Source organism: Chelon labrosus (assembly GCF_963514085.1).
Source record: "Chelon labrosus genome assembly, chromosome: 14".
NCBI classification, from domain to species: domain Eukaryota; kingdom Metazoa; phylum Chordata; class Actinopteri; order Mugiliformes; family Mugilidae; genus Chelon; species Chelon labrosus.
The window spans coordinates 9,785,736-9,803,062 of NC_140347.1; the positions used below are offsets into that span (position 1 = coordinate 9,785,736).

Below are 17,327 nucleotides of genomic sequence, written 5' to 3' on the forward strand. Positions count from 1 at the left end.
ATTCACATGAATGGACAGATATTCTGCAGTTACAGCACAAACTATTCTGCGAATCATACCACACTGATGTTAGCCGTTTTCTAAAGACTTTGACACCAAACTGATGGTTAGGGTACAGTTCATCTGAATAGACGTGGTGGTTAGCACTGATGCCTCACAGCAAGAAGGTTCATGGTTCTAATCCATGGGCCGACTCGGGCCTTTCTGTGTGGAGTTTGCATGTTCTCCCTGTGTCTGCGTGGGTTCTCTCTGGGTACTCCGGCTTCCACCCACCGTCCAAAGACAGGCTGGTTAGGTTCATTGGTGATTCTAAATCAGCTGTAGGTGTGTGTGAATGGTTGTCTGTCTCTCTGTGTTAGCCCTGTGATGGCCTGGAGACCTGTCCAGTGTGTACCCCGCCTCTTGTCCAATGACAGCTGGGATAGACTCCTACTTTTTGGTTCAGACCCAGGCAACATCTCAGCTGAGCTTTGTTACCTGCAGTTCTTTCATTTGGATTTGGTGTGTCCGCACCTTGACGTCAAAGAGCACACTTTCTAAGTGAGAAAATGTCTTGCTCAATGTGTTTATTTGAAAGGCTCACATTAAATGGTAAATGGCTTTGTTTTTACATAGCGCCCTTCCACCTATTGGTACTCAAAACGCTTTATGGTCACAGACACACACATTCACACATCAGTGCCAAGCACTGGGAGCAACTCGGGGTTGTTTTGGCACCTTCCGGGGATCAAACAGCTAAACCTCTGGTCCGTGGACAACACGGTCTACCTACCGAGCCACAGCCGGCCTTTTAAACATTTTAGCCATTAAAGCTGGCTTGCTTCAAAGGCTGTGCACGCATGTACAATGTCTACCAATCAATGGATGTATAGAAAATGATCCAGTCCCACACTGAGTGGAGAGCACAACCTTGTGTACTGTGGACAACCTGATATGCGTGATGTGTATCATACCCTAGCCAGAAAATACAAAGTGCTAGGTTTTATCTGTGGGATAAGAGATGATACCACACTCCAGAGGAACTCCATAAGACTTCCAAAACCTCTGCAGAAAAACTCTCGACCAAAAAAACAAATTTCTCCCCAGCAAGCAGACCAGTTTCTTCTGCTAGACTATGCACACTATGAGCTTATTATGGACAGAATATGTGATGGCAGGACATTCAATATACACCTATCAGGCACAACATTATAACTAACTTCCTAATATTGTGTATGTCTCCTTTGTGCCTCCAAAACAGTGGCCACAAACAGGAAGTGTGGTTTTCAACTAATGCCAAGAGGTCACAACCACACATTGACACATAGAACACTCTTCGGCATGTGTTCTATGTGCTGGGGATTGAACGGCTAACCCACCTACTCATTAGGTAGGATGGGTTGTGGAGAACCCACCTTACCTACTGTCACAGTCAGTCACCCACGATGACCTACTGCATCACTGCCGACCTCTTGCACTCTACGTACGTCCTTGTCTGCTAGAATGGAGGATCACCTTCAAAACAGGGGCTCTAGATAAAGCGGAACCAACCATTAAGCCCCCCACCATATCATTGATGTGATAATATAAAGCATCACTTTTAAGAAAAGTATTTCAACATCGTCGATTTCATCACCAATGACAGACAGCTTTCACGCCGTTAGGGAGTGCGAGTGGGTAGGAGGGTGGGTCATAATGGGGAAGAATGTGATGATTCTGCAATACATGCTTAGACTATAAGAAGGAAGTGAGAGAATCCCATTCGACTTACGAGGGTGACCGAACAAGGCAGTCGTCAGTACTGAGGTAGGAACAATTGCTGTAAGAAAAGCAAATATCGTAAAACTGCAATATATATTTGTTAACCTATACATAGAATATGATTATTTGATCAGGTCTTAGAATTGCATGATTGGAATTACTATTGAAACTTTTGTAAGTTGCCTGAGATGATCTAAATGTGATATGATTTTGTTATTTGAAATCTACCTCAATGTCTGCTTAATAACCTTTTTATTACATCCATAATATTGATTGATTATTTCTCACCAAATACAAATCAAAATAAGAACAAACCAAGACATGTTTAAGCTAAGCGATTCCTCGAGTACGCTGTGTTCGCGCTAGATTTGCACAACATCGACAATATCTTGGCCAACTTCGTGACGCAGCCACCTGGAATGGCTTTTAAAGAACATGTGTGTTAGTGTTGGTGATGCAGACTGGTCAGTGTATTGTTGCTGTACATATAATGTATCTTCTAATTCTGCCTTATTAATACTAAGTAAAGTTGTCTCATGCTGACTTCACAGACATGAAATTTGCCTGGATCGTCTGCACACTTACGTGAAAAAGTAAGTATATGCCATTGTTGTTTACTGATGTATTCGCAAACTTGATCCTCTTTGATATTGTCAAAACAGAGAAGCAAATGTTTGGTGGTTATGTCAAAATGCCAACAGTTTCCATGGGATGGACAACTTATTCATGGTTGTGTATCTATCATTCTTTTTTTGTCTTCTCTCTTAGAGGCTGTCATTATGGGGGAGTGGTCATTCTTGTCTGCTTTGTTGGACAAGGTGCAATCGCACTCCACTGTGGTGGGCAAGGTCTGGATGACCGTTCTCTTCCTCTTCCGGATCTTCATCCTGGCTGCCGGAATAGACAAAATATGGGGAGACGAACAATCAAACATGAAGTGTAACACCGAAAGCCCCGGATGCAAGAACATTTGCTACGATCAATCCTTTCCACTGTCCCACACGCGCTTCTGGGTCCTCCAGATACTTATCGTCTCCACACCAACCCTCATCTATCTGGGTCACGTCTTGCTGGTAATCCGCAAAGAAAACAAACTGAGAAGACGTCATGAGCAGAAGATTGGCAAAAACGGCATGGTTAAAGTTCCGAGATATTCCGATGAGAGCGGCAGAGTGGAGCTGAAGGGTGTGTTGCTTGCCAGCTACATTATTCAGTTGATGGTCAAGGTTATGCTTGAGGTGGCATTCATTGTAGGACAGTACTACATCTATGGCTACATATTTATGCCTTCAAAAATGGTATGCAAAACATATCCCTGTAGGCAACCAGTTGACTGCTTCATCAGTCGTCCCACAGAGAAAAGCATCTTTATTGTCTTTATGTTGGCTATGTCGGTCCTGTCTGTGTTCCTCAACATTGTGGAGATGTTCCACCTAATGTCCTCAAAGATCGCAGAAAGGAAAAGAAAGAGAAGTGGTTCAATTCCCCCAGAGGTCTATCAACTCAAACCATGTCAGAGGGTTACACATTGTTGAAGAACTGAGAGCTTCTCAAGATTTTTGATTGTCAAGAGTGCTTCATTTGGGTACCGACTCTATTTGCACAATTCACTGCATTTCACTTATCTATCAGCGTTATCTGTCAAATTGCATACATGTGGTTAACCTGAAAATGGGACATTGATCCGAAAATATACTGGTTGAATATACTGGTGTGTTCGTGTGAAAGACTTCCAAGTTGACAGTTATGTATCTGTGTTCCTCTTGAAAGCCTAAAATGTATTGTTAACAATGAAATCAATTATATCAATAAAGCCGTGTAAATCGTACATATCTCTGCCATAACATTAAATGCTAATTGCAAATCATTTAAATAAATCATCAGCCTTACACTAAAATATTCTCAGAAGTTTTGTATGTGTGTTGTATGTCGAGTATGTACTGCAGATTTCTTTTTAGGGGTGTACAAAATACTAAAAAAAAGTTTTCAGCTGTGACCGATCAGGGTTTTATGTCTTAATTGGTGAGTTTTGAAGCCCTGTGTGCTTTTTTTAATTTTTTTATATATCCATTAAATTTTGGGGAGTGGTAAATTTTCATTCCTGATGGAAACTTTGGGTCTCGACCTAAGAAGTACTGTCAGGCCACTTTGAGGGAAGTGATGGGAATCATCACAGACTTCAGAGAAAATGTTTGCTGACATTCTGTATCTATGTAAAGCCAAAAGAACTGATAATCCATTCAGACTGCTGCCTCATTTTTTAGCTTTGTTGTCCATTATGCTTTAGACTGATCAGGCACAACATTATTACCACCTTCCTAATATTGTCTAGGTCTCCCTTGTTGCCTCCAAAACAGTTGTGACTCATCAGATAATGGACATGGGCCTTCTTAGGGTGTCCTGTGGTGTCTGTCAACAGAATGTTTTTAGTGTGTGTGTGGGGTGGGGGGGGGGGGGCATCCCACAGATACTTGATCAGTTTGGGATCTAGTGAATTTGGAGGCCAGGTCAACACCTTGTGCTGTTCTTCATGTTTTTAGTTGTTCCTAAAGCGTTTTTGTGTGTGTGCCTGTGTCAGGCTGTATCCTGCTGGGGATGGCTGCTGCCATCAAGGAGTGTCATTGCTATAGGGTGGGGGTGCGTGGTCTGGTCTAGGTGGGTGCTACATGTCTAAGTAACATCCACACCAATGAATGCCAGGTCCAAAAGTTTCCCAGCAGAACACTGAATTGTCACAAAATGGTCAACGTTATTTACGTCTAATGTCAGTGGTTGGTCGGTGTATGCACAGGGACATTTAGAGGATAAAAATTGTGTTTTCTCTCAGACCCACGGTGAAAGCCTCAACAAGGAACACAAGAACATTTCAACAGGCTCCAAGTTCATGTCATCTTCAGCATCAGGGGGGAAAAAAACTGTCAATCTTGGAAACGCTGGTTAAATTCTGTAATACTGCACCTAAAAGGGGACCTCTGGCCGCCTTAATTTCGTTGTACCACAATGACAAATAAAGACATTCTATTCTATATTCTATTCTATATGTAATAATTAAACATCACCCTTCTAAGCTTTTGTAGTGAACTTCAGATGTCAGAAGACAAAATTGCTTCAAAACTGTCATGTCATGAGTATTACACATCAAGTTTCATAGAAGGCAGTACTGTAGAAGCAGCTGACACTGAAGTCATTGTATAACCTACTATTTAGCACAGTATGTCAGACTGAACGACTTATCCATTAATTCCATCTAAAATCAGATTTTTTTTTATCAGAGGGAGTCTGAAATATGCTCTCAACACGTTGACATAAGCGGCCTTCAGTCTGATGCTTAAAAAAACATGTAATCCCCCTCCAGATTTTCACTATGAATTCAAATTGTGACTAACACGGTTCCGTGGCAGAATGGAAACTGGCTCCATGACTCATCAACCCAGCAAGCTGAAATCACATCTTTCAAAAAGTGAACTTCTAAGAAAATAAGGAAGTCTCAATTCTACTTAGGCTTTTTATAAATTAAAAAAAAAAAGCCTGCCTTGCAATACATCCTCATGACTGACCAGATCCCAAACTGATCACGCAACGTTGCTTAAGCTTTAACCTTATATCATGACGGCAACATAAATATATGTCAACCACAACAGACGAGAAGTCTGGAAAAGAGAAAAAGTGGCTTGGACAAACTACAAAACTTTACAATGTGTCTGACACAATGTGCGCGGAGTTGCAAAGCTTCAACCTTACACAATCAGCAGACCCATGTACTTTATGTGACGAAAGTAATATCTATTTTATCTCCTCTGTTGAAAGGCAACTTAAAAAGGAGTCCCTTTTAAAGTGTCTGGTATAGGTGGGTGGTACATGTCCAGGTCAGTGTCTGGGTTACACCAACGGGAACACTTTTACATCAAAACCACTTCATTTATTAGTGACGATCAATGGGCAACAACTTTGGATACCCTTGCCGCAAGTTGGAAGTAGTCGCATTTATATTCATGAAATGAAACGATGAGTTTTTGGATAGATAACTTGCATGCATGCCCCAGACAGTGTCATTAGGCCGCAGGCGCGCTAATCATAAAGCTAATGCTGAGTAAGGGACACCGTCGAAAAGACATGTAGTCTGGTTTAAATTTTTCAGCACTGAATTTAATTCCACAGGAACAGTACATAATGTGTATACTACATAGATTGGCAACTCAAGCAGAAGTCAATCACACTTGGCAAAACTCGGTACTCGGGCCGATCAACTCTCTTCGTGACAAAATGACTTTGGCCATTCCGTGTTTTTTTGCCAACAGTATGGATCCACAGTCTTTTCGGGCGTAAGATTCTTTTGTCTGGCTCGTAATGTCAGACTTTGGCTTTTTTGGAAACCTCTTGGTCCCAGTCTGTGTCAAATAGATCATTACTTAACTCGGTAGAGCCAAACAGAGACAGTCCGGAGAACAGACCCTTAGAACCACCACCGGCAGTCGATGGTGGAGGGCCTAGTTCAAAACACTTTCTCTTTTTGACACCGACAGTGCTTTGACAGTTAACTGGGGCATCGTTCAATGTTTTTACACTATTACTGTGGTTTGCAGTACGAGTACAACCTTGGGACTGGGGCATAGTGTGAGTTGATGACTCTGTACCTAGTGCAAGTTCCTCTCCCGGCGAGACCGCTGCGGTTTGGGGGAGTAGCACATCCCTTATTCCGTCTCTGGGAACTGATGCATTGCTCTTCTTTTCAAAGGAACTGCAGTTTGTGGACTTAGGCAATTCCTCTTTTGAATTAGCTCTCAAGTGTTCCATACTGTTACTTTCAGGTTGACTTTTTTCCCCTCTTGTTTGAACTGTGGTCGTAGATTCAGTTGTGGAAGTGAATGAGAATCTTGAGAGTTTAGCAACAGTTGAGGAGGCCACAGTGCATTTGACCTGGTCTGATTTGAATGGTTCTGGATTACTGACTAAAGTGCTTGGTTTTAGAGATGGATTGCGAGAAAGGGAATCCACTTTGGCGTCATCACCCGTGTTCATTCTGTGTTGACGCAGATTACCTGCATCATTGTTGCCCCTTTTTCTACCTGCAGTGCTACCTTTCCCCGCTTGGTCACTGCTAGTGGAAAAAATATTCTCGACGCCTACTGATCTACTCTCCCCCCTGCTTCCACCTTCTGGAAGACTCTGGGAATTGTTTTCTAAGCCGGCAATAATGTCGTGGCTGTCGATTGAAGTTGCCATTTTCCTCGGTTTGAATGTAAAGCCTGACAACTTTGCATGCAGGTCTGTATTTGCTTCAGCTGCCTTTTTTTCCCTTAGCGCAGCACTGATTGTTTTAGTCCCACTCAGGTCTCTCTTGTCCTTCTCAAATATGTTATCAGTGACCTTGGACACGCTGTACTGATGTAAAACATGTGAGTGGCCGTTTGTGACTGACGATGGTGCGCCGCTAGTGCGACAATCTGATAATATATCTAAATCATCCGCCACATTTTTATCTCCATGCACCACTCCCTTCCTACGTCTTTGTCCTCCCTCTTCATCACACTGCCGGTGATTCAGCTTTCTCAGGCTCTTGGACACCTTCTGAAACACACATCCCAGTGACTCCGGTTGTCCTTCATCCTTGTGTCTTTCAGACTGGATGACCTTCTCTTGTGACCTCTGATCTGTAATGCATGTAAAACGTTTATTTTTCTTGCTGTTGCCGCCTCTTTCTTCGGAAGCGGAGAAAATAGTTTCCAAAGGATTTGAGACGACTGCACTGGTGTTAGTCAGATCCTCCTCCTCAGTTTGGTAGCTTGGATGTTTGGTTACTGTAGATGTATCCGAGCAACTGGAGTTTGATTTCCTGTTTATGTCTACTTGGGTCGATGTGACAATGGGCTCAGTCATATCATCTGGTGACTGTGATGGAGCGGAGGAGTGAAACAAGTTCAAGCCGGTCTCTACTGTGATACCACCGTTCAAGTTACCGGTGATGTCATAGTTTTGTGTGTTGTTGATGGAGTCCGTGCCTCTGAGGTGATACTGGGAAGCCTCTGGTGTGTTGCTTTTTAGTCTAGTGAATAAAGAAAATGCGGATGTGCATGATTTAAGTCCCGATCTTTATTCAGAAACCAATGGTCATAAAACAACATCACCTCATAACGTCGTCTAATTAAGATGACACCATCAACATATAAGCCCTGAAATGTGCAAAACAACACGTCAGTTACTCACCTGGCCAGTCTGTTCATCTCGGTCTGAAGGAGCACCGGTAGGTTCAGTCCTTCCAGCAGTATCTGACACTGAGTTTGATACTGCCGATCAGGGTCAGTGGGGAATGAGGTAAGCAATGCATTTACATTTTCCAGCAGGGCGCCACCCTAAAAGAAGAACGCACCATGAAGTTATTACAGACGGTTCAACCAAAAGTTACCCAAAGTCAACATCCCCAAGCTAGTCTTCATCAAATGAATATTGTTTCTACAATTGACAAGACGTGTCACTGACAGTTTAAGGTCTAACAACAGATCTAAACTCAAGAGAGAAAAAGATGCAGCGTTTTTCTGGCATCATTACTGATGTAGAAAAGTGTTTCTTCTTACCTGCATGGAGCATTCCATGACAGAGACGGCAATGATTGCATCCTCTATGGTCACTGTCTCTCTATACATGAGCTTGGCATGTGCTGTAAGGTTGACAAACAGTTAGGAGTCACTGGTGCAGTTCTACTGGTTTTATGTAGCTACAATTCAATGTATTTGTATTTCTTTTGCCCAAGACAATGGCTCTGGATTACATTTAAAGAAATAATCTTATACCACAAAACTGCAGTAATGTATGGGGTAGAACTGACAAATAAGTTAAACACCTAACTAAGTTTTGGCTACAGCCACATCACATTAACAAGATCAGCTAGCTAAACCTGCCGTTCAAAAGGACCCCTGATGTTGTCTGTGAAATAAACTGCCTGGTCAAAAAAATAAAAGTCACCACCTAGATTTAACTAAGCTAATAGGTAGGAGCCTCCTATTGGATAATTACTGCATGGGTGATTATCTTTCAGCTGGCAACAAGTTATTTAACCCCAACTGATGCAATGAGTAGCTTCTCATGTCTTAAACAACCATGTCTAAAGACACATCCTGTGGTCGTGGAGAAGATGTTAGTCTGTTTGAGAAGGGTCAAATCATTGGCATGCATCAAGCAGAGAAAACATCTAAGGAGATTGAAGAAAGTACTAAAACTGGGTTAAGAACTGTCCAACGCATTATTAAAAACTGGAAGGATAGTGGAGAACCATCGTCTTTGAGGAAGAAATGTGGTCGGACAAAAAAAATCCTGATTGATCGTGATCGGTGAAACGTGAAATCAAATGGAAGAAAAACAACAGTAGAACTCAGGGCTATGTTTAATAGTGAAAGTAAGAACATTTCCAAACATACATTGTGAAGGGAACTCAAGCTTAAGTTATTATTCTTCTGAGTGTTATTGTTTGCCGGGAACCAGCTTACAAATACCACCTAAATATTCCTATAAATGTCTGATTAAAGTACTGATACTACTTGAGATTCTGCCCCTAAACTTGAGGGAAATTTTATATTTATATTAAAATTTTAGGTAAATTTTCACTAATCTTATCCAAGCATGCAGACCAAATGACTCACCATACCACTGAGTATGCTGTTTGATGTGGTTGATGTGTGTTTTTTACACATATCAACCACATTTTACACACATTTAACTGTTTTGGTGTGATGTATGATTCGCAACCACAACCCACGAATTAGCGTCGTAGTAGTAGTAGTAGGCCAGGGTCACCTTAAAAAGTCGCTTGCTTTCAAAATGACTGGGCCAACCTGATGTAAACCCTCCCTCTCACCTTCAGCCAGTCTGCTCAGACTCTCCAACATGCGGATGGTGGTGCGTGCAGCGCTGCGACCGTGACTCTGCCTTTGCAGCTGGTAGTAACGTGTCAAGATGCAGTTCGCCTCCTCAGACACCCGAGGCTGCAGTCGTTTGATCACGCTGAAATAAGCTTTCATTTTTTCCAAGGACCACAGACCGGAAGACTCAGCGGGTGGTCCTTGAAGTAAGATGAGAGGAAAGACATTACAGCACTTTCATAATGACGACCTTAATAAATGGGTATGAAAACTACATTATTACAATATCAAATTACAAAACGAGCATTCAAATCACAACATTTGCTAGTTCTGAAAAACTATAGTAGCTTTTTTTTTTTTGCCACACTGGGCGATGGGAAGAACCCAAAGAAGAAGAGGACTCTTCTTGAGTTTTGTCCATCTCCACTTCACTACAATTAGTACCAAAATATAATCAGTGCACTCACTTATAGTATTTTAAGTATAAGCTGAGTAATGTAATCAAATATGCAATAGGTCACACATTATGACAGCGGCTACTGGAGATGACAAGACAGACTGGTCAGATGACACTGGATCAAGACTGGTCTAAGCCAGTTTGAGTTATGAGTAATCCTGCTAAGCCCTGCTCTTTACAAGGATTTTTGATTTGATCAATGGAGCCCATGTCCTTAGATCAACCTTGCCCATTTGTGGTAAAATTGTGTTGCTCAGTTCCTTAAGGGTGTACAGCCGTAGAATTAACGTATCATCACATTCATTCATTTCATTCATTCTTCGGTAACCGCTTGTCCTGTGAAGGGTCGTGTTGGGGCTGGAGCCTATCCCAGCTGTCAATGGGTGAGAGGAGGGGTACACCTTGGTCTATCACAGGGCTAACACAGAGAGAGAGACAACCATTCACACTCACACCTACGGCCAATCTAGAATCACCAATGAACCTAAAGAGCATGTCTTTGGACGGTGGGAGGAAGCTGGAGTACCCAGGGAGAACACATGGCATCAGTGCTAACCACCATGTCACTGTGTCGCCCTCGTATCATCACATTATGTAAATTCATTATTTATGGTCCAATGTCCTTTTTTTTTTTGTTGGGAATAATGTGTTTTGAAATCATCAGGACTCCTGCAGCACCTCCTTTCGAAATGTTTCCTGTCTCTAGCTAGTTCCAGCTCAAGCCAAATTGAGCATAGGGATATTGTACAATAAATTGCATCATAAAATCCACAGCAAAATTACAACATCACAGCTACACGTGCGATTTAACACGCTCTAACAAATTTTGTCCCTCTCGTCTCGCCTTTTCTGCTGCTGTTGTTTGTTGACCAATGGCTGCCATGGTTTTTAGATCAATCTTGCCCATTCATAGTAGAAATATGTAATCACTAAAATGCCAGTAATACCCTTTTTTTTCTTTAGCATTTCATTCCCATATTCAAAAGCAAGTCCTCTAACCTCTGTCTTCCAGTATGAAAGAGGAGATGACGCGGTCCCACTCTGGATTTTTGGTGTCCAGCAGAACTAGAACCAGGTCAAAACGACTTAGCAAAGGGCTGGCCAGGGCTACGTTCACAGACAGCGGCTCGTTGGGATCGTACCGGCCTTTGGGGTTGGTAGCAGCGAGGATGGTAGTTCGGGTGTTCAGCTTACATACAATACTGTGGAGGACAGTAAGAACAGAAAAGCTTTTGAATTAAGCCTGGCACCATAACTCAGCTTTAAGAACAATCAGATAGAAAACTACAAGCGTCCAACTGTGTTGTCACCATCAACAACACTGACTACTGAGGCTACCTACCATACAATCGTACAATTTATAATTTGGAAATCGACACCTTTGTTATTCTCACTCTGAAACAGTGACTCGGATTGAAGAGCTTTTGTGCTTGGTTGTATCGGTTGAACAGTGTAGAACCTGAAGCCTCATTTTTCACACATTGTGCCAATTTGAGGACAGTGATGGGAGATCAACACAGATCTACTGCAACCAGGGAGTTGCTTTATGGTCCAGTAGTCGGGCAGTGAATTCAGGGCCGTCGCTAACTAGAAGCAAAAGTCCAGTTTGCAGTCAAGCTCCATCAGAGCGTTACTCGGAAAGGCGACGTCTAAGATGAAGATTCAGACGTCTGTAATTGTGAAGTTCAGATTTTGTGTTTGGCGTGCAAAACCCTCACATGCACCCGGTCGGCTTGTTTACCTGTAATTTGCTACTGCTATGGTTCGTCCACAACCTCAGAATCGGGAAAAATATTCAGCCATGTTGCAAAAAACTAGCAGTAGCAAATTACAGGTAAACAAGCTGACTGTCGCGGGTGCGCCCGGCACTCAGAGATGACATCATCCAGGTCAGAAGACACAACCTGGATGATGATAACAGGTAACTCCGGACTCATCGGGGAATAGCACTAGCGTATCATAACAAAATATTGGTGAAATGAACGAGTTTCGTGGCAGACATCGCGTTATTTAGAGGATGCGTTTCGGTGCCCCATTCACTCCCACTATACGGATATATGCAGATCTAAATATCTCCCGAATGACTACAAATTACACAAAAGTTATATGGGTGAGTAAACAACCGTATTTTATGCCAGAAATAAGGTCGAAAAAAATGGTAGTTCCCCTTTAAAGCATGGTAGGTAGGTACTCAATACTGCTCACCAGGATCATCACAACTGCCCATTTTGATGGGAGGCCAAACAATTGAAAAGCCTAACCAAACAATGCACCACCTATCCAGCTGGGTAGTGCAGCACTGGAGATAGGTTGCAGATAGAGCATGATGCACTGGGCAGCAGCGTTGTCCAGCTGGTCGTAACACTTGATGCGTCTAGCGAGCTCCAATGGTGCAAACACACTGGTACGGTAGCCAAGGGAATGTGGAAAGGTGGCGTCTACCATGGCCTAGCTTTTATTGTATTAAATTTCTGATTTTATGAAATCCCTAGTGTGAATGTGCATGCGTGACAGGCATACCCAGCTTTGGCCACACTAATAGACTGCTGCTCCATAGCTTCGTGGATGCTGATGCGGTCGTGTTCCTTGATGCTGTTGAATTCGTCAATACAGCACAGACCGCCGTCTGAGAGGACCAGGGCCCCCGCCTCCAGGTGCCACTCACCTCCATCCTTCACCGCCGCTACCGTCAGTCCTTTCACAAGTAACACATTCGGTTAATATAGTAGCACAATAACCAGTTTTGTTTGGATTTAAGGATGTATAAATCGTTATCTGAGGCAAATCAGGCAATAAATCTGATGGTAACTTCCTGAAGGATTGACTCTGGACAGGGTCCTACCTGCACTTGTTGATCCAATCCCAGCTGTAAGCACAGAGCGAGATGTGATTTTAGCTGCGTACTTCAGGAACTGAGACTTCCCAGTGCCAGGATCACCCACCAGCAGCATGTGGCACTCGCCTACAGAGGACAGCAATCTAATAAGAGGCAACCTACAGACAACCAGCTTTTGCAAACACAAAAAAACCAGCATAAAGCAAGCATTTGTGATTTTCCAAGCTGTGGTCACCGGCTATCATTGGCATCATTCACTTTAAATGGCCGTCAGAGTCAAGGGGACAGGCCGCCTTACCAAATATGACACCAAGACACCAAGCACAAAGCGGTTTGTTCTTGTCTTGCCCAAGGACACTTCAGCATGTGCAGGGCTTGACAGACTGAGAGTGTCATTTCTATGTGTGCAAGGTGTCACCATATTCAGCTGTTTAATACATGAGAAACGAAGCAGATACCCCTGATCTTGGTCCCAGAAGCGTCTATTCTCTGCACCCCTCCAGCCAACACCATGGCCACGGCCAGTTTAATCACGTACATGCCGAAGACCTGTGGGCAAAGGCTCAACAAGATGTGGTTTCTACCTACGGAAAAGGCAAAAGAATAACAAAGAATCTCTCAGAACGACATGAAGATAAAACAAGAAATACAAACACGTAGCGGGGGTCATGTGGACGCCTGTACGTACCATCCAGGGGATTGTGTTTGTAGCTACTCCAGAACTCTTCGAATTCTTTCTCAACGTCCTTCATGAGAAGCGCGGTGGCGGCCTGCTGGTTGTTCACCTCTATGTTGTTCGCTTTGAGGACCAGCTCTACGTCGCAGTTGGTGCCGTCGTAAAAAGGCTTCCATCGCAGACACGTCACCCCATAGACAGTCACGTCGTCTCCTGGGAGTATCCCATACAGCACACGGTTACTGAAAACTGCAGTATGATGGTACTGATTGTAGTACTATATACAGTCCTTACCAGATTTACAGCTGTCAACCAGGTCATCCTCCAGAACAACCACTAAAGAACGAGGAATGCTGCCCACAGACAGCCTCTGCACCTGTTGTAAGAGGGGCACCAATGCACAATCCATACTTCAGACACTCTTTTTGTTTAACCGAAGAAAACAACACAAGGCTTCGTGTCGATTAGCAACTTGAAAATAATGAGGATCACGTGCGCGCGACTGCCTTACCTGCTCCTGGATCTTGATCTCCTGGTAGTCCCTGCAAATTGCCGGCTCAGAGCCTCCCGACAGACAGCTGAATTTGTACGAGTTACAGCCATCGGGGTTGGGGCAGCTCGCCGGAGGGACGAATGTGTAGAACTGGTCAAAATCAGCCTGCGCGCTGAAAACATGACGACACTTGGAGCACATGTAATCACGCTCGTATTCCAGGACCTGTGAAAAAGAGGAACAAACCGGTTGGGTACGGCTTACAAGCCTTCTCCAGCACATCCCAAAGATTCTCAGTGGGGTTAAGGTCTGGACTCTGTGGTGGACAATCCATGTGTGAAAATGATGTCTCATGCTCCCTGAGCCACTCTTTCACAGACTTTAAGACACGAAATGCTGTTACCTTGGCAACACTGGTGCGTATAACGGTGCCAGTCACAGACAAAAAGTGTCCTACGTCTCTGGACCTGGGAATGGTGTCCCTGGTCAGTTCTGGACACACTGGCAGGCCTGGACGCACGAATGAGTCAGTAGAAAAGTGAAAGACATCAACAGGCAGTTGCGCACATCACACTGTAGTAACTGCGGACATCCAGGTTATCAGGCAGCTAAGGCGGCAAGGTGGCTGGTTTCAGACAATTCAATTTACTGTGTATTTTTGTTAGTAGACAGTAGGAGGTCTTATAAATAAATAAAAAATACATTGGAAAGCAATTCTTTAGTTGGCCACAGAGCACAGTACAATGAAATACATTAAATCCAAAACAATAACTGGCGTCTAACCTGTAATGCGGGCGTGAAGAGTGTGTCTCATCCTCTGCACTTTTGTCCTTTGTCTTCCAACGTATTGGGAAGAAGCGTCGTCTGACAGCTCCGTGGCTTTCCTCTGTAATACTTTATCAAATATAGCCAGAACTTCAAAGGGATATGCGTTGAAGTAGTCCCCAACCTGTGACCAGACGGTACAGACGGCATGATATTCGTGCAATCACGAATAAAGTGAAAATGATAAACAGAGGTGCCCCAAACAGAATCTTAGTATGTGAATCTTAAGAGTCGGCCCTACATTAGAATCAGCTTTTCCCCATTAATGTCAAACTGACTGCAACCACAACACGCCGCAGGTTACCGGCATTACCTCCATATTGGCTTCAAACAATGTCATGGCATTAACGATAACAGGGCGATGGGTCTCTTCATTAGCGTCTGCGATGAGCTCCACTATGTCGCCATGGTGATGCTCTGTCAGGTAGGTTTCAAAAACCCGGCCAATCAGGGCCTCCTGTTCTGGGCTTATCAACATCATGATCTGAACACCTGGAATAATAAAAAAAAAAGGAGAAAGCAGTTGTTAGGGTAACTTTGTTCATCTGTGACACTGTAGATGCTGCTATAGTTGTGCACTGCATCCTGCTGATATGTGTGTCTAATCAGGGACACACTGTCAGGACAGGTAAACCAAGCATTTGTTGAAATTGAAAAAGAGGTCTCCCAGAAACCTCCTTAAACCATCACTGAGGAAAATTGTTTGACGTGTACTTTAATTTTTTTAGTTTGGCCCAAGTCCCATCCACTAACATGGGAGGAGGTGGAGCTTATGACCTGTAGTGTAGCGATGGGAAGTTCAGCTCTATTCTGAGAGCAGGCTCTTTTGCCACGGCTCCCGAAGAAGAGTCGTCTCTTTTGGTTCCCGGACGGCTCTTTACTTATATATAGCCTGATATTTTAACCCAGACACAGCAAATACGCATGGTTAGTGTGTTGATAAACCCCTTTGCATTCACTGTTTTTTATGAAAAGCCTAATAATTGTCTCATTTTGTGCACTTACTCTGTTGCAAAAGCATTCTTAATAGTGTTTAATATTTCAATAAAACTTTAATTGTGCCAATAAATGAACAAAACATCTGCTGTCTTAGTCAGCCCCCTCTCTTTGCTGTCACATAATGGTACGATCCTATGTCCTCACGTGTTATTGGCCACATGGCGTGGCCATCAAAACAAACTTCTGCACCCGTCCTCACGCGAGCAGAGATGAACGAGCAAAAGGCAAAAAAAAAATAATAAAAATAGTGGGGAGCCGGCTCTCTCTGGATGGGAATCGACTCTTCTGATTCACTACCAAGAACTGGTTCTTAGAGCCGGCTCTTTTACACATGACACATCACTACTATACTGCAGGTGGCCACCAGGGGGAGCTCCACATCCATTAGCTACACTTTTGCAGAGCTGTCATGCCATCTGTTTTTTATACAAGACCAGTAAGACAACAGAATAATACCCTATAAGTAATGACAACTCCAGATTTATTCCATTTGTTTTACCGCCAAGAAGAAGAAGTAAATTAGGAGAATGTTTACATTAAATAAACTATCCTTCAAAACAAATATTAGATTTCTTAAGAAAAATAACTGTTTAGTTTTGGGTCCCTGTGTTGTGTTCAATTTCTCTTATTAAAACAGTGGACAAATTAGGTATAGGCAGTTATTTTGCTTGAAATTTTTTCCTTGTGCTTCTATATAATTTTCGCACTTTGCAAATTCATGCTGCCGGCCAGATTAGACCCTCTGGCGGGGCCGCTTTTGGCCCGCGGGCTGTATGTTTCACACACCTGGTCTAAGATCTACCCATGATGATCTGTGACACATGCATTTCGCTAGTTTTAATTGCCCGTGTTCAGTAAGTTTAGTTTAGTTTAGCGTGGACACTTGTTAAAAGGAACCAGCGCAATGAAGCAACGTCTCTCTAACCGCCGCTGTGTATTTCTCACTCCTGCAGTTTGCAAATTACTTAATAACCAATAAAGACAATAAATAACTTGTCGATATTATGATAACTGCACATGTTGAGCGTGAATAAATGTAAACGTACCGTATCTTAACACTGATTCATAGTCGTAGAATACGTCCTCCTCCGATGTAAACACGTTACTTGAGTTACGCGGGTTTACGTCTTCTTCTTCTTCTGGGACTTTAGGTAGTTTCTTCTTCGTCGTCTTGTTTTTCGGTAGTGTTGACGCTACTGGGCGTATTACTGCCCTCTGCCGGTTATAAACCACAGTGTCCGATCCTCAAACTGCTTCATTGTCCTCTTCACCTGGGAGTGAACAGAAAAATAATGTCTTCCTGTCCTCTCTTTTTCCGCCCCACACTGCCTGCCTTTCATTTTTTAACAGCTTCCTTGTTTTTTTCCCCTCCCCTCTCATTTCTACTCTGCCAGGGCTTGTATTGATGTCTGTATTTAGTCACTGTAACGATGACTTTGCATTTAAAA

At 43.2% G+C, this 17,327-nt stretch overlaps 2 protein-coding genes across 2 annotated transcripts; one reads left to right on the forward strand and one right to left on the reverse strand.

Moving 5' to 3' along the window:
- The first annotated feature begins 2,236 nt into the window (after positions 1-2,236).
- On the forward strand, positions 2,237-3,777 carry LOC311499736 (gap junction Cx32.2 protein-like). Its single transcript, XM_084560851.1, has one exon. The coding sequence runs from the start codon at positions 2,424-2,426 to the stop codon at positions 3,273-3,275; it is 852 nt and encodes a 283-aa protein (XP_084416977.1). The 5' UTR covers positions 2,237-2,423; the 3' UTR covers positions 3,276-3,777.
- A 2,071-nt stretch (positions 3,778-5,848) lies between these two features.
- mcm9 (minichromosome maintenance 9 homologous recombination repair factor) lies at positions 5,849-16,981 on the reverse strand. The gene is made up of 15 exons (XM_084560385.1): positions 16,926-16,981; positions 15,194-15,372; positions 14,839-15,004; positions 14,459-14,565; positions 14,074-14,280; positions 13,857-13,938; positions 13,575-13,775; positions 13,345-13,470; positions 12,893-13,012; positions 12,571-12,745; positions 11,050-11,252; positions 9,590-9,793; positions 8,313-8,395; positions 7,945-8,090; positions 5,849-7,783 (listed from the first exon to the last, which is right to left on the reverse strand). The coding sequence occupies exons 2-15, from the start codon at positions 15,359-15,361 to the stop codon at positions 6,091-6,093; spliced, it is 3,681 nt and encodes a 1,226-aa protein (XP_084416511.1). The 5' UTR covers positions 15,362-15,372; positions 16,926-16,981; the 3' UTR covers positions 5,849-6,090.
- Between the last annotated feature and the right edge of the window lie 346 nt (positions 16,982-17,327).

Excerpts from the sequence above, each read along its gene's own strand:
- LOC311499736 (XM_084560851.1), top strand. The coding sequence starts at position 2,424 with ATGTCAAAATGCCAACAGTTTCCATGGGATGGACAACTTATTCATGGT.
- mcm9 (XM_084560385.1), bottom strand. The coding sequence starts at position 15,361 with ATGATGTTGATAAGCCCAGAACAGGAGGCCCTGATTGGCCGGGTTTTT. Across the intron at positions 13,776-13,856 it reads GGTTGACAGCTGTAAATCTG|GAGACGACGTGACTGTCTAT; the intron begins GTAAGGACTGTA and ends GGATACTCCCAG. Across the intron at positions 13,013-13,344 it reads TTCTGGGACCAAGATCAGGG|GCGAGTGCCACATGCTGCTG; the intron begins GTATCTGCTTCG and ends TGTCCTCTGTAG.